This window comes from Pseudophryne corroboree, chromosome 10 (genome assembly GCF_028390025.1).
Source record: "Pseudophryne corroboree isolate aPseCor3 chromosome 10, aPseCor3.hap2, whole genome shotgun sequence".
Lineage (NCBI taxonomy): Eukaryota > Metazoa > Chordata > Amphibia > Anura > Myobatrachidae > Pseudophryne > Pseudophryne corroboree.
This window is the reverse complement of record NC_086453.1, coordinates 152833717-152851618: the sequence shown is the minus strand read 5'-3', so window position 1 is coordinate 152851618 and position 17902 is coordinate 152833717. Positions and strand designations below refer to the sequence as shown.

At 45.7% G+C, this 17902-nt stretch overlaps 1 protein-coding gene across 2 annotated transcripts in view; it reads left to right on the top strand.

Moving 5' to 3' along the window:
- LOC134966277 (myosin-binding protein C, fast-type-like) overlaps positions 1-17902 on the top strand; it is a 273752-nt gene that overhangs the window by 99877 nt on the left and 155973 nt on the right. For both annotated transcript variants that reach the window (XM_063942885.1, XM_063942884.1), the window contains 5 exons: positions 967-1115; positions 10903-11020; positions 13654-13696; positions 13853-13915; positions 16191-16369. In XM_063942885.1, coding sequence (XP_063798955.1) covers positions 967-1115; positions 10903-11020; positions 13654-13696; positions 13853-13915; positions 16191-16369 — 552 coding nt within the window. The remainder of the gene's footprint in view (positions 1-966; positions 1116-10902; positions 11021-13653; positions 13697-13852; positions 13916-16190; positions 16370-17902) is intronic.

The following is a 17902-nucleotide window of genomic DNA, read 5'->3' as shown; positions in this document are numbered from 1 at the left end:
ATATACTGTACTGGCAAATGGGCAGTGACAACTGTAACATTATACTGTACACACAGACCAACGGTCAGACGGAGAGAGTCACTCAGGGACCCAAAAAATAAACCAATACTGTATATCAATAAATGTGTATACAGACGACGCAAACTTACGTGTTAAAGCAATGATCCATTGGCATTAGGATTATGTGAGTGTCCAAGTTCCGTAGCCAAAACAGCATAAGCAAAATAAACCAATAATTCAATAAATAAAAATTGTGTATACAGATGCAAACTTACATGTGAAAGCAATGGTTTATTGGCATTAGGGTTATGTGAGCATCCAAGTCCCGTAGCCAATACAGCACATGCAAAACCAATGGGAAGGGATCACTTACATTTATCAAACTCTTTTGTCATAGAAAGATGAGGGAAGAAAAACCACAGATATTTAGGGGTAGATTCAAGTAGCCACAAGTCAGCTCCTAGCACATGTAAGTGTGTATACTAGACCACACTTACGGTACCTCCAGACTCGCTCGCTTCAGTTCATAGCCCCATAGGTTTGCATATAAAAATCTATCCAGGGTGAGAATAGGCCACAAGGAGGGCAAGCTGTGGTGCTTTTGCTGGAGTTTACACATAACTGCAATGGCAACATGTCCCCCTTTCAGCTAACTGAACTGACCCCATAGAATATAATTTATTAATGGAAGGAAATGAGGATGGATTTATTTATGAGTTACAAAGTTAAATGATGTTGCATAATAAGGATATGACTTCAAGATTAAGTGGCACATCAAATTGTTTGGCCTACATGTCCCACCAATATAAATCCAGCTGTAGGTACAGAAAGCTAGTCACACTATTTGTATATTATTCACACTGCAAAATAAGGTTTCATTAGCATGCTGTAGTGCTGTATAGTGAACCAAAGGTGACTATGACTCAGAAAAGCAACGTGTGTGCTCACCTACAATATTTTTTGCAGGAAAAGATATTCTGCTTAGTGCAAGTGTTGATGCCAGTCAGCTGACAGTGAAGCCATCAATTAAATGGTTTAAAGGCAAATGGCTGGAGCTGGGAAGCAAAAGTGGGACTCGTTTCCAATTTAAGGAAACTGTGGAGAAAGAAAAGAAGGTAAGATGCTGCATGTGGTCTATAGAAATATAGAGATGGGTATACAGTTAGAGGAAATTAAGGATTCTAGAGAGCGGTTTCCAAATGCTAGCATTGGGAAGTCTATGCTCCAAGCATTGTGGTACTTTTTTTGATATTCCACAGAAAACAAATGTGTGTATGCATTCACCAAGTCGGCATTTGCTAAGTTGACAGTCAAAATGACGACACCAGAATATTGAACGTTATGATGCTGAGATGGACAAAATGTGGATATATGAAATCTAGACATAGTGAAGATGTCAACAACGTTAAGGTTAGCATTAGAGTTAGATGTCGACTTTGTGAACATTATGAACATGTTGGCATTCACTCTGTCGATATACATTAGTTGACATATTATGTGTCACCATAGTGTATGTATCCCCGCAGTGGCATTGCAGCTGAGCTCTATGACAGGTCTTCTGTCTCACCTGTACGTTGCAACTCAGGGAAATGGCATTTTTAATAATACAATAAAAACCATTCCCTTGTTGGCATCAAGAAGTTATGATATCTGAACATATTTGTCACAACCTAACCTTAATTTTACATTGCATTACAACGAAAACTAATATCAACATGTATTTTTATACAAAACACTGATAGATAATCCAAGATATTGGGGGTCATTCCGAGTTGATCGTAGCTGTGCTAAATTTAGCACAGCTACGATCATTCACACTGACATGCGGGGGGACGCCCAGCACAGGGCTAGTCTGCCCCGCATGTCAGTGCCCCTACCCCCCCCCCCCCCCCGCAGAAGTGCAAAGGCATTGCACAGCGGTGATGCCTTTGCACTTCGGTGCATGCGCAGTTTCGACCTGATCACTGTGCTGCAAGAAACTGCAGCGAGCGATCGGGTGGGAATGACCCCCACAATACAAGTACAAATTACAGGTTTGAAGATCTGGAGGACTAAAGCAGAGCTAAAGGGAAGTTGTCAGTTTGCTTGCAATGGAAATATATGTATGCAAAGCTGTTCACATCTTTATGGGCAGACAGCCACTATTTGTGCGCTTGCTACTCTTCATTATTAACTGGGTGAATTTACAGCAGCCTTTACTACTCATGAAAACAGGCTTACTTTCCCAATACAGCAAGTTACACCCCTTCAATTGCCAGTGCAGATGTGCTTGAATGACAGCGGCATGCTGGCTCCCAGAATACCGGCAACGAGGCCATTGAGGGTGGTCGAAAAAACGGCACTAATTTCACACAGGGTATTCAATTGGCATTTTTTAATCCATATTCGCCCATGCCGTTTCAGGTTTGTTTTTGGTCGAATCGGCATGGATGAAAATTGCGCCAAAAATGTGTGAAAACACCTGCAAATTCTGCAAAACACGTGTATCAGCTGGCAATTCGCCGATTTTCACCATTGCCGGATTTTTCGATCTATATTTAATACGTCTAATGTAAATTCGACCTATAATGGGCGAAAAGTGCAGTTTTTTCGACTGGTTAAAACAACGGTACTAATTGAATACCGCTGATACACGTGTTTTGGCAAATTTGCCAGCGTTTTCACCCATTTTTTGCACAATTTTTGTCCATGCCGATTCGACAAAAAAAAAAAAAGGGAAACGGCATGGGCGAAAATGGATCAAAAAACGGGCAAAAATGCCTGCAATTGAATACCCTGTGTCGAAGTAGTACCGATTTTTCGACCAGTTGAAAAAATGTCCTACTTTAAATGCAGCCAAGAATTGATCAGAAGAGGAGTTTCAGAAATTGCTGATCTTCTGGAATTTTTATGTGTAACAGTTTACAGAGCATTTTACGCAAAACAAAAAACATCCAGTAAGCAGAAGTTCTGTTGGCAAAAACGTTCAGCAAATGAGAAAGTTTAGAAGAAAATAGCCAGAGTGGTTTAAGTTTACACTAAGGTGACAGTAACTCAAATAGCTGTGTGTTACTACAGTGGTATACAGAAGATCATCTCTAAATGCACAGCACATTGAACCCAGAAGCCAGAGGTGCCGATTTATGTTTTTGCTGGTGGGGGCTCAAGCATGTTGAATGCCACCCCCCACCTCCCCCACTCCCCCCCTACGATAAACAGAAATGATGCTGCCATCCAGAATTTATTTCTAAAAGAGCTTATGCTTAGCTTTTAATACTTATACTAACTTTACTTTATACTTTTTTAAACTGTGATATTAAATTTACCTCCTTATTATTGTTTACACGGCTGCCGCAGTGCCGCATAACGTAATTGCGTCACGCCGTGGCCACACACCAAAGAGACCAGGAGGCTGACTGTGAGGTGGGAGTGGAGCCACTGGCTGAGGAAACACCGGTGGCGGGAGGCAGCAGCGGGGATGAGGTTCACAAATATGAATGAATACACCATCGGTCAAACACGACTGTTATTTGTTACAACTCTGTAATTTACCAAGAATTTGTATTCTCAATCACTGCCGACAATAGCCAAACACTGCCGGGAAAGCATAGACTTCGTAAAAAAAAAGCAGTTTTAAAATAGATCTGCTTTTTCCTGGAGTGTTTAGATTGTCATGCATGGATCAGTGAGATCCGTGAATGCTTATCTATGTAAAGGGGTGTGAAAGTGTTAAAAATCTAAGAAAAAAATGGGGGGGGGGGGGGGTAATGCCACGGCCGCAGGGACCTATATAAAAGTGTCCCCCGGCTGTGGCATTATCTCTCTGGCTAGTGGAGCCCGGTGCTGTTTTGAAAAATACGGGGGACCCCTACATCTTTTGTTTACAGTATTTTTTTAACCAGCACCGGACTCACATACTTACCTATTGTCCCACGGACCCCACCTCATCATGTGCACAATGAAGCCCTGCACGGATCTCAATGATCCGGCCGGGCTTCAATGTGTTATGTCCGCCAGTGTTTTACTAATCACTCCAGTAAAACACTGCCCGACAATACGAATCACATCGACATCGGAAAATACGACAATACAAAACTCGGCAGCTTAGTCAATTTGCGTAGATTAATTAAAAAAGTTGCCGTAAAATACGTCCGATAAAAAACGAGATTAAACTCCCATCAAATCGGCACAAACACGAATTTTAGTAAATTTTAAAGACTCCTAGCTTGAGCATAGATGACTTAATTAGTACACCAGTCAATTTGATTTAACCATCTTGACTCAAGCATGGATATCCTTAAAATCTGGACTGTAAAGGCGGAATTAGGGAAACTCTGCTCTAAGGGATATAGATATAGCAGCATGTTGAATCCAAACCAAGGGCTAAATGTAATAGGCAGAGCCGGCGCAAGCCACTCAGCAAAGGGATGCAGTGCATGGAGGCGCCAGGAATGGAGAGGCGCTCTCCCTGCTCTGCATTCTTGTGCTGAGCTGATGTCCCCCTGTTGCTGCTGCGGCGCCTGCAGGAACGGCTCTTGCCACTCTGAAGGGGCGCTGCCGCTGCTCCGCTGCCTACCCTCCCGGCTCCCACATGCTGCCGTGCGGTCAGGGCCGGACCGACGCGCGCGGCCACATGACGCTGCTCAGACAGTGAGAGACTGTCACTGTCCATACTGCCGGCGCCACGGCCGCTCAGGCTGCACTTTGATAGCGCAGCTGTGCATCCTCCTGGCTCCTAGCCCTCCCGCAATGCCAGGGAAAATGGGAAGGAGACAATCTGCAGTCAGTATCAGGTGAGGATGGGGAGCTGGAGCTGCACTGTGACAGAGTTGGGAGGTATGTGTCTCTGCATGGCTGCCAGCTCTACAATGTGTGTCAGTGTGCCTATAAACAATGTTTGTAAGTGTGCCACTGGGACCTATATAGTGTGTGTCAGTGTGCCTATATACAATTTGTTAGTGTGTCCGTGTGCTCCTGGTCCCTGTGTGTGTGTGTGTGTGTGTGTGTGTGTGTGTGTCAGTGTTCCCTATACAATCTATGAATGTGTGCACTAGTGGATCCAGGGATGGGAGAGGGCACGTGAGACTGTGCTCCCCCTGTTGTTTCTGCCTTTTTTTTTTTAAAACAGCAGTAGTGATGGAGATAGCGCAGGGCCAACCCGACACATATGCAGAGTACATGGCTGCCTCGAACGCAAAATGATGAGGGAACTGCCGCAATGTTACCCCGCCTCCCGCAGCCACACTGGAGGTAGCCTAGCTGCGGCTCTCCCTCCTGTCTTCTACCCGCTCTCCCGGGCCCGCTGGCAGCACCTGTGGAATGCGGAGGAGGTTCCCAGCCTATTTCCTTATAGATTGTAACAGGGGCCGAACTAGCGAGCGGTGGGCCCGTGTGTGACAAAATGCTTTGGCCCCCCTCCTCATCCCATCCAAGTACACCCCTCACTCCTGAAGAGGATCTGGTGAGGGGGGACCTGCTCAGGGCCAGGGAATTGGATACCTAGCAACAGTGCCATAATTAGACATTTTAGCGCTGTGCGCAAGAAACGGCATTGGAGGCCCCCCTATGTAAAACAGGGGCAGTGCGCGCCAAAGGCGTGCGCAAAAAAAATAGGGTCGTGGCTTCATGGGGAAGGAGTGTGACCACAAAATAATACCAGTTCATATAACGGTGCACAGTAGTCTCCATTATTCAAATTACTCCGCACGGTAGCACCACTACACCAGGTAGAGCCCCTTTTACACCTTACGGTGGACAGATTTCCCCTTTTACACATTACGGCAGACAGCGTCAACCTTTTACACATTACGGCAGACAGCATCAACCTTTTACACATTACGGCAGACAGCGTCCCCTTTTTACACATTACGGCAGACAGCGTCCCCTTTTTACACATTACGGCAGACAGCGTCCCCTTTTTACACATTACGGCAGACAGCGTCCCCTTTTTACACATTACGGCAGACAGCGTCCCATTTTTACACATTACGGCAGAGAGCGTTCCATTTTTACATATTACGGCAGACAGATTCCCCTTTTTACACATTACAGCAGACAGATTCCCCTTTTTTTTTACACATTACGGCAGACAGCGTCCCTTTTTTACACATTAAGGCAGACAGCGTCCCCTTTTTTACACATTACGGCAGACAGCGACCCCTTTTTTACACATTAAGGCAGACAGCGTCCCCTTTTTTACACGTTACGGCAGACAGCGTCCCCCTTTTTACACATTAAGGCAGACAGAATAGATAGATAGATAGATAGATAGATAGATAGAATAGATATACTTACTGTTTCCGCTGGTTCAGGCTCCTGGTGCAGCTTCTGTCAGATCCCGGGCAGGGGAGAAGAAGGAGGAGGGAGGGGGATTCGGGAGCTGCAGCAGCGCAGTATAAATGGTGGAGGCGCTGCTGCTGCTGTCCCTCTGCTTCACCATAGGCTGCCCTCCGCTGCTGTGAATACTGGGAAGCGCATCCCAGCATTCACAGCTTCGGAGGGCAGCCTATGGTGAAGGAGAGGGACAGCAGCAGCATCGCCTCCACCAATTACATAGCGCTGCTGCTGCTCCCTCCTCCACTTCCCTCCTCCTCCTCCTTCCCCCCCCCCCCCCCCCAGCGTAGCCGGTGCACTCCTCTCCTCGGCAGCGGTGGCACACAGCTACAGCCAGTTTGACTCATTATATGCCGCTCTGGCTTTGGGCCCCTTGACAGTGGCGGGCCCCAGTGTAAATCACTGCTTGCACTGGCGGTAGTTCCGCCAATGGATTGTAAGCTTGTGAGCAGGGCCTTCCTACCTCTATGACTGTTTGTTTTACCCAGATTTGTTATATAATTGTTATTTCCTATTGTAAAGCACAACGCAATTTGCTGCACTATATAAGAAACTGTTAATAAATAAATAAATAAATATCCTATAAGTAATTCAGAACCCATAATATCTGGCTGGAAATTGCAATTAACAGGCTTGGGTGGGGACCAATGCTTTGAAGTCAAATATCTCCAGTTCCCCAGGGCTGATTTTGAAAAATCTGGTACCCCTGGAAAAAGGGGACCCTAGGCTATCAGCCTAAGGATCTTATACTCCGGGGGCCCTTGTGCTACTGCCCATTGAGCCTAAACGAAAAGACGGCCCTGGGTATAGATCGTACCAGGTACATTCTGTATTGTAAACAAAGCAAACAAAAAACAGTGGGCAATGAGGTGAGGAGGAAGATGTAGTCATAAAAGTAGCTAAAGTTCCTAGGGATAGCCAACAGCACAGTGTAGTTTTATTGGTTTGGGATAGATATACTGGCGGTCGGGATGCTGGCAGTCAGAATACCGACCGTGGCATCCCGATGTTCAGAATCCCAACAGGGAAAGATAAGTATACTTACCTTTCCCCAATGGCCCCAAACTCTCCCTTTTAGCAGTCTTAGCCTAAGCTTTCCCTCCTCGCAGCCTAATCCTAACCCTCCCCAGTGGTGCCTAAACCTAACCCCCCTCTCCGCAGCCTAATCCTAACCCTCCCCATCCCGCAGCCTAACCCTAATCCTCCCCTGGGGGTGCCTAAACCTATCCCCTCCTCCCTGCAGACTAAACCTAACCCCCCTCCCCACAACCACTGGCAGATCTAGACTTTATTTTTGGGGGGGCGGTTTAAGAATGAATACCGACTCCTCCCCTCTCTACTCATTGCTCCTCCCACTTACAGTCCTGCCCCTCCCATTTTTGGTCAATCTATGCCACACAGTGCCCCCAAACACATTATATGCCACACAGTGTCCCCCAAACACATTATGAGGACAGTACAGTGCCATATGCTTTTGGAATGGTTAAGGAAAGAAGTCGTTTAGAAAGGGTGTGTATTGTGGGTTGAAATTACCTCTATATGAAATGGAACAATTTATCTATTTTAAAAAATAAACAGAGGACTATATTGGATGGGAATGGGATTTGAACCAGGAATCTGTAGTCTGGTTTTTTGCTAGTCGAGAGTCTTAACCACTGAACTATGATGGCTGCCCATTGTTTTTACGAGCCATGTGAGATAATTATAACTGGCCATGCGTTGAAAAAACTGTGGTAGAATGAGCTATGTGGGTTTTTATATAAAATAAAAAAAATATATAAAAAAGGTGAAGTAGTATATAATAAATGAAGAATAATGAATAAAATTTGTTGATGAGTCCAGAGTGGTCACAGCTGGGATTTGAACCAGATATTGTGATTTATGTTCCTCTGCTAATCCAGAGATCTAGACATCTAACTACAAGAGATATATAAGAGCCTCCAGAGCACTTGGATATATTTAAAGTTGGGTATAGCTGAGAAATGTGATTTAACCACACGATGCCATAAATTAATAAAATAGGCTGTGTATGAAATAGTTTTATTTATATATTTTTTTATGATGTGATGTTTTGAAATAATGTGTATATATACATATATTAAAAATTTATATTATGAGATTTGTAATGTGGATACTGAATGTCGTAGTGAATGAATCCAATATAATGTGGTCAAAACTGATTTGTACACGTGTATGGTATAATTAACACTCTGTTACAATTGGAGGAAAACTCTGTTAAATACAAGGGCTGTGAGTCGCACTAAAATCCTTCTGATGAAACCGTTATTGTCTGAGAACGGAGAAACGCGTTAAGGGACACTAATTATCGGAGACAGAATGCCACTCATTCAAACCCGATCCAACTGCTGCAGAGAAAGTGCCCTCCCTCCTTGTTGTACCACACCTGCAATGGGTACCGGAGCCGTAAACTCACCAAGTGACCCAGAGGTAATGGGGAAGCACGCTGTTAATACCCGCCTCGTGGGTTCTCCAAAGTCATCATTGGCCGGAGCTGACCGCTTTAATTACGGCAATAGAGACACCGGTATATGGACACATACTCATAGACTGAACCTAACGGAGGTGGAGCATAGCACAGTACTGTGCATTGAAAAGGGTGAGAATTTAATACTTACAATCCTGGACTGTGTGATACACACTATTGAACATCCAATTGTATTTGTCTAATTAGACTGCTATCACCAAATGGTGTTTAAATACGCTCAAGGACTAACTGGATACAAATAACAACATTGGTAATTTGTTGATACTCTTACCCACAGTTATACATCATAACAAAGTGGGAAAAGAAAAAATGTATGGTGTGATCACATAGTTAGGAATCCCATAGGAATATAATGATTTGGAGAGTCTAAATCCGATATTGAAACTTACATGTTTTTAAAGATAATTTGATATTATTGTATCCACTGTGTTTTTATAATAAATGTGAAGTATATTTTGCGCTCCCTTGGTTTAAATTACAGTACATGGAGGCAGCCACTGCCAGGCATGGGTGTATGACAGGTGCAATTCCCCAGACAACCGGCTGATTTTATTACCAGCCCTAGAGATGCTGCTCATTATACGCAGCTGAGACTGCGAGCTGTGCCTGCCATGCAGGATGGGACTTGTAGTTCTCTCTGAGTTACACTACGCACAGAGGGCTGGCAGTGTGCTCACACAGGCACAATATAGTGTATGCAGGAGCCTGGCAGTGTGCTCATACAGGGCACAGTATATTTATGGTGTATGCGGGGGTTGAAATTGTGCTCACATAGGGCACAGCATAGTGCATGCAGGGACTGCTAGTGTGCTCAGATAGGGCACAGTATAGTGTATGCAGGGGCTGCAGTGTGCTCACATAAGGTACAGTATAGTGTATGCAGGGGCTGCAGTGTGCTCACATAAGGTACAATATAGTGTATGCAGTGGCTGCAGTGTGCTCACATAAGGTACAATATAGTGTATGCAGTGGCAGTGTGCTTATACAGGGCATATGCCAGAGGTTCCCAAACTGTGTGCCGTGGCTCCCTGGGGTGCCTCGGGACACTTGCAGGGATGCCCTGGGTTGGTGGTCCAGACCCATTCAAATTATTCATGGTCAATATAATAGGCAAAACCAGTGCTGGTGGCTGCCAGTCATAAAATATGTGGCCAAACAGAAGCAAATCTTGTCCCTCACCACACAACTAACCCTAAGGATGACATATAAACGCGATCTACTTAATGTAATATTTCTTTCTAAATTAATCAAAAAGACATTTTTGGCCTAGGGGTGCCATGAAAAAAATTCTGATATTATAGGGCGCCGTGATTCCAAAAAGTTTGGAAACCACTGGCATATGTGCATGTAGGGGACAGTCACTGTCCTTACCCCAATGTATTGTCCTGCACCATATGACAGCCTGCACAGACCCTCTCTCCCCTCCCCCACTATCACTGTGCCCCTGTCCCCTAGTACATGATGCCTACAGACACCAGCCAGGCTGAGCTGCACATATGGTGTCTCTGCACCCCAGCGAGGGATGCATGCAGCACAAGGCACTCCACCCTTGCTTGTACCCCCAGGTCACATTGACCTGTGTACGCCGCAGCACCCTGCAACTCCCGCTCCAGCAGCCGCAGGTATGGGACTGAGAGCGGAGGCTGCTGACGGCCGGATTACTCAGCGCCCGGAAGAGATTGAGTGGAGAGCGGCTGCTGACGTCACGTTGAGCCTTGTGTTATGGGGGCGATCGCCCACTGCTGGATCCGCCACTGCCCACAACCTTATCCTAACCCTCCCCCCGCAGCTTAAACTTAAACCTCCCCCTCTCTGACGGACCAGCACTCGCTCATACGGGATTCCGGCGTCGGGCTTGTGACCCTATTCGAGTATTCGGGATGCTGGTGTTGTTCGGTTAGTGGGGATCCCGACCGCTGGGATCCTGTTTTATTAACTCCTGCCTCCTAATGTAGGAAAAATGTGGATACCTCTTTTTAATATAAAGTTAATCTATCCAACTAGTTTTAACAAGAGATAAGACAGATGCATAGACATAAAATATTCTGGCTCATTTATACGTAACACAGTACATGTCTTTACAGATATACAATTTTGAACTGAAGATTCTTAAAGTGGTTGTAGCTGACGCTGGCGGATACAGATGTGAAGTGACTGCCAAAGACAAGTGTGATAGCACTTCCTTCAATATTGATGTGGAATGTATGTATTTCATGTTTGTTATGTTTGCTCCCATTTATCTGAACCCGCATCTCATTTCAGATCTTGCAATATGATAAATTCTACTACATACAGGGGGTCATTCTGAGTTGTTCGCTCGCAAGCTGTTTTTAGCAGCCGTGCAAACGCTATGCTGCCGCCCTCTGGGAGTGTATTTTAGCTTAGCAGAAGTGCGAACGAAAGGATCGCAGAGCGCCTACAAAAACAAATGGTGCAGTTTCAGAGTAGCTCCAGACCTACTCAGCGCTTGCGATCACTTCAGACTGTTCAGGTCCTGTTTTGACGTCACGAACACGCCCTGCGTTCGCCCAGCCACGCCTGCGTTTTTCCTGGAACGCCTGCGTTTTTTCGAACACTCCCTGAAAATGGTCAGTTGACACCCAGAAACGCCCACTTCCTGTCAATCACTCTGCGGCATCCATTGCGAGTGAAAAGCTTCGTTAGACCTTGTGTGAAATTACATCGGCCGTTGTGAAAGTACGTCGCGCGTGCGCACTGCGCCGCATACGCATGCGCAGAAGTGCCGTTTTTTTTTGCATCATCACTGCACAGCGAACATTTTCAGCTAGCGATCAACTCGGAATGATCCCCCTAATGTCTACAACATCTAATCATTTACAATGAATGAGCACTCTATTCATTTTTGTTTATTTAGATTTTAGAATAAATTTTTGAATGAAACGGTCAAGTTTTATTTTTCTATTTTTTAGTTCCTGAAGGGTTTTCAACCTTACTAACAATTCACTGACTATATAATTAAGGTGCCAAATTAATAAAAAAAAAGGTTATCATAGTTAAAAGTGTCAGAAATTACTATTTCCTGTTATTTATTATTACAGTATTAGTACTTTCTTTTATTGCATGTGTATACTGTACAAAGTGGGTAGAACATACAGCGGGAGTAGTATGAGTGGCCGGCGCCGGGATCCCGACCGCCGGCATACCAACTGCTGGGCGAGTGCTAATGAGCCCTTATTTATTCTCCCTCCAGGGGGGTTGTGGACCCCCAAGAGGGAGAATATGTGTCGGCATGCCGGCGGTATGCTAGTTGCCAGGATCCCGGCCGGCGGCATACTGAAGACCACCCCATACAGCAACATGTCAAAGTACATTACAAATGTAATCAATTAGGGCGTTTATAGTAAATTCACTCATTTACACATATACATTTTTACAGAATTAGGGGTACATTTTACCAAAGCTTCTAAAACAGAGAATTGGTGATGTTGCCCATAGCAACCAATCAGACACTGTCTATCATTTCTCTATTGTCTTTTAGATAATCAAAGACAGAAGCTGATTGGTTGCTATGGGCAACAAAACCAATTCTCTGTTTTAAAAGCTTTAGTAAATTTACCTCTTAAGGGGGGTACTCACGGAGCGATATTCTAAGCAATCTGACTAGATTGCTTAGAATATCGGCAGGATCGCTCCGTGTGTAGCCCCCTCGGCGATAGCGATGCGCGGCCCCGCACATCGCTATCGCCGCTGCTAGATTGGCCTGCATGCAGGCCAATCTAGCGGGTCGCTCACTTCACCCGCTGGGTGAAGTGAGCGGCCCCCCCGTCTCCCCCCGCACGCTCAGCACAGATCGCGCTGTGCTGAGCGGCAGGAGAGATGTGTGCTGAGCGGTTCGCTCAGCACGCATCTCTCCTTGATCGGCCCGTGAGTACTGGGCTTTAGAAACCGCAGTTAAGATAATTAGTTAAATCAAGGGGATTATTGCCTGCCCTAGGCATTAGCATTCTCATCTGTTCAATATGTGCATGTTCCTATCTCTTACGTTGAAATAGAAGCCCAGTTTGAGCTCCAAGTCCCATGTCCATTACTAAATAACATTCTTCTTAATAGCACTAGATATTCAGAACAGGAAAATTCTGTAAGTAAAACGTGCAACATTTGGTGGAAAATGTAAATAAGGTGAATATACTCTTTTTGAACAGTCATCTTTGCACCTTGGCCCTCATTCAGACCTGTTCGCAAGCAGGGGATTTTTGCACCGCTGCGACCAGGTAATAGCCGCCTACAGGGGGAGGGGGTAATCGGTGTGCAGGGGTGCGAACGGATGTGCAGAGAGCTGCACAAACAATAGTTTGTGCAGTCTCTGCACAGCCCACTTACTCAGCCGCTGCGACGATCCGGACCGATGCTGACGAACCCTCCTTCCGAACGGCTGGGCACGCCTGTGTTCTCCCGGACACTCCTTAAAAACGGTCAGTTGCCAACCCACAAACTGCCTCTTCCTATCAATCTTCTTGCGATCATCGCTTTCTTCATAAAATCCGTCGCTGACCGGCGATCCCCGTCGCCGGCGGCCAACCCGCCTGCGCATTGAGTGGAGCATACGCATGTGCAGTTCAGACCCGATCGCACCGCTGCTATAAAAGCTAGCGTATGATCGGGTCTGAATGAGGTCCCAAGTCTCCAATATAATTTCTTCATTTACATCTTGTTCTGCAAGGGCTAATATTACATTCATTCTGCATATCGAGCAGGGTTTTTAGCTCTCTAAATAAATACAAAAATAATTATGTTTCAATTATTTTCTGAAATGAATAGACAGCATTACCAATTACCATTGACATTTATCAATGTTTTCTTCAATACTTTTCCAGCGGCAAGAGATGAGGGAAATATTTTGCAATCTTTCAAAAGGACGTAAGTAGACCATTATTTAATTTACTTTTTGGGGGGGGGGATGGAAAATTTTTTTTTTTTTTAAGAATTCACTACATTTTTCTTACCCCACCCAATAAATTCTGCCTGAGATTTCTTGTTAGAAATGTTTTTGTCCCATATTTTCTATATTTTAAGGGGTGAAGCAAAAAAGGATGATGATGCTGGAGAACTTGACTTTAGTGCGCTGCTCAAGAAAAGGTAATTAAAGACAATTCTATTCAATTTAGAAAACAATCTGAGGAAAGACACAAAGGGCCTGATTGTGAATCAGATGCAATGCAGATATTTACGCAAGGGAGATTTGTTTGCTACTGCACATGCACGAAAATCTCTCACATGGCTTATGTATTCTATACTGTCCTAGCACCTATATTCTGATGTACAGGGCCAGCCAAGCTTAATTTTTTGGGTAAGCGAATATAGATTTTGGCACCCTTTGATAGGATAAATTGTATAAAGGGCCAAAAAAGGAAAGGGGCATAGCCACACAATAGTACCCCAAATGGTACAGGGAGATAGTAGGGGTGGGATGTACTAAAACAGGGATGGGGAACCTTTGGCCCTCCAGCTGTTGTTGAACTACACATCCCAGCATGCCCTGCAACAGCTTTAGCATGGCCAAATAACAAAACTGTAGCAAGGCATGCTGGTATGTATAGTTCAAAAACAGCTGGAGGGCCAAAGATTCCCCATCCCTGTACTAAAATGAGGTGAAAACCCTGTTTTGAAACATTTTCATATGTACAAAGCAATTCGGTGCAAAGGGTAATGCCGGCTATTGCTGGCATTACCCTATAGAAGCCTATGGGCTTCTTTCCGCATCCTCTTACTGTGAGATCCCTCCAAGCTCGCCCGCAGTGGCCCTGTCCCTCTGCGCATGCTCAGACAGACTCCTGGTTCATAAACCCAGAAGTCAGGGGCCCGCCGCTGTTCATAAAAGATAGCTCTTATTGGAAGAGCTGTCCTTTGCAATACTAATTGCATATGTTAGAAAATATGCGATTACTATCAATGCGGTAAGTGACGGGATGTACCGCAATTGCTTAGTACATCCCACCTGGGAGACAGGGAGATGGTAGGTGACTGGAGAGGCAGGGGTGACAGATAGATAGTGGGTGACTGGTGAGGCAGGGGTGACAGGGAGATAGTAGGTGACAGGGAGATAGTTGGTTACTGGGGAGGCAGTGGTGACAGGAAGATAATGGATGACAGTGGAGGCAGGGGTAAGAGGTAGAGATAGTGGGTGACAGGGAGGTAGCAGGTGACTGAAACATATTTCCTGGCTTCCTTCTCTGGGGATCAGCAGCTGCTGCAGCACGGGACTTAGAAATACACTGCTCAGCCTGTCAATCGTCATTTAGCCCGCCCCAGACTCCCATTGGTTGGTTTCACAGGAGTCTGGGGACAGGCTAAATGACGGTTGACAGGCTGAGCATAGTATTCCCGAGTCCCGTGCAGCGGCGGCTGCTGTATGCACTTGCCGATGCTTGCCCCACCGCCGGGTCATTATTTATGTATTTGGCACTGCTGGGGGGCATTATTTGTGTATCTGGCACTGCTGGGGGGGGCATTATTTGTGTATCTGGCATTGCTGGGGGGCATTATTTGTTTATCTGGCACTGCTGGGGGGCATTATTTGTGTATCTGGCACTGCTGGGGGCATGTTTTGTGTATCTGGCACTGCTGGGGGGCATTATTTGTGTATCTGGCACTGCTGGGGGGCATTATTAGTTTATCTGGCATTGCTGGGGGGCATTATTTGTGTACCTGGCACTGCTGGGGGCATTATTTGTGTATCTGGCACTGCTGGGGGGCATTAATTGTGTATCTGGCACTGTTTGGGGGGCATAATTGTATATCTTGCACTTCTGGGGGGCATTGTTTGTGTATTTGGCACTGCTGGGAGGCATTATTTGTTTATCTGGCACTATGCGGGGGGCATTACTTGTGCATCTGGCACTACGCACGGGGGCATTACTGTTGCGAGGCCACACCCACTTTTGTGAGCCCACACCCACTTTTGTGACCCCACACTCACTTTCACAGGAATGCGCGTGCATTGGGAGGAGGGGATAGCTCTTCCAGAGGTTTTTTTTTTCTGAAAGTAGCTCACACCCCAATTAAGGTTGGAGACCACTGCCCCAGAACAACGACACAAAACATACCAGATGATCTTTTTATCCCTCTCAACACAAGGTGCATTATTAATTGTTGGAAGACAGTACCACTAAGACATTCCCCATGATTTCCACATTGCAATTTCTATCATATGGTGTAGTAGTAACCAGTGCCACTGTCTTATTTACTATTTTGTGATTGGTTCTCACAAACAGCTGAGGAAGTCAATCATAAAACAACAAAAACATAAAAAAGTGGTTGGAGCAGACAACTGCAGTATGTAGAAAGCTATCACCATATTGGGTATCCTGTCTATTGTGACATCTCACACATGGTCTGTTGTTTCATTTTTTAGGGAGGAAAAGAAAAAAGAAGAGGAGCAGCCAGAAGGAATTCCACCTGATGTCTGGGAAATATTGAAGAAAGCCAAACCAAGCGAGTATGAAAAAATTGCCTTTCAATATGGTGTCACTGATCTTAGAGGCATGCTGAAGCGATTGAAGAAAGTAAAAGTCGTGATCAAAAAAAGTGAAGGTAAATTCTGAGACAATCATATCCAAAGTACCGATATGGCTTTAACATTATAATTTTGTTGACAATTATCTAAATAATAAGTTGTAGTGGATGGTATATCATTGTCTTTGGAGGATGACAGCTTATAAAATCATTAATGCCCAGGGGCATTCTTCAACTATTCTCCTCTTGTCACTTGAGCACCAAGATCTCTATCGGCTCCACAGGTTCCTACCTACTGTGGTGTCTGGTGGAAGAGGGCTTTGGTATTCACAGCAGCCCCCACCCCTGCTGCTCCACATAGATACTGGGTGACAGGGAGATAGTGGGTGACTGTGGTGGGGGGGGGGGCGGGGGGGGGCAGGGGCGACAGGTAGATACTGGGTGACAGGGAGGGTCAGGGTTTAGGATACCAGGAGAAGGATGGATGTGCAGTAAGGAAGGAGGCAATATACTAGGCACATTAGCACAGCACCAACCCCCAAGCTTTCAGGCAGAGACAGCAGCAGGACGCACAAGTATACAGTAGCAGCGTTCTTCACATTGCTGTGAACAGGGCACAACAGGTGAGTGATACCAGCACAGCTATGGAGGCCACAGCAAGGATACACAGCGGTGTAGATCAGTACCTGGGAGCTAGAGGTGTGACATAACTCAAGGAGCCGGACCGTGTTAGGCAGAGAAGCCGCTCTGGAGGAGGAATTCAGGCACTGCCGGGAGGAGCAACTCAGCCGGGGTGTGCAGGTGGTAGACAGGGAGAAGTTCACCCGGGGGAAGCTTCGGAAGAGGTGACGACAGAGCCGACCCTAGGCATAGGCAAACTAGGCAAATACCTAGGGCATTTGGTATGCATAGGGGCACCAGCAGCTCCTGTTGATTATAATGATATGTAGCATGCCTATATTCTGTGTGTGACTGCGGCTGTATCTGCATACGAAATGCTACATTGCAGTGTATTCCTGGAAATCACTGTAATGTAGCATTTTGTATGCAGATACAGTCACAGTCGCACACAGAATATAGGCATGCTGAATATCATTTTAATCAACATAAGCTGCTTGTCCATCCTAGCCACATAGTAATGCAAATAAGACGCATTTTCATAAACAAAAGGCGCCTCAACACTAGCAGAGCTGCCAGCTGACTCATGCCAGGCATGTCCTGCAGAACTAGCGGCGGTGCTAGGGGGCACCAGCCAAAATCTTGCCTAGGGCATCATATTGGTTAGGGCCAGCTCTGGGTGACGAGATTTCGAAAAGGTCCCACACTTGAGGTGCCGGACTCAGTGGTGAGGGATACCAAATGCCACGGACTGTTAAAGCAGGTTGCCCGCAGCTGAAATAGCAATTAAGCAATGCTCCCGCTGGCACCACATTTGAAATGCCGTCAGTGATGTCTGTCTGGCTACCCGATGCCCTCCTCAGTGTGGCCTTTTACTCAGCTGCGTACCCTGTGTATAGGGTCAGGCCAAACCTGCTGATGTATATACTCTGAAATGTATTCAAAATGTATTGTGCATCCTTGGGCGGTGACTGGGTGGTGACTCTTCAGATG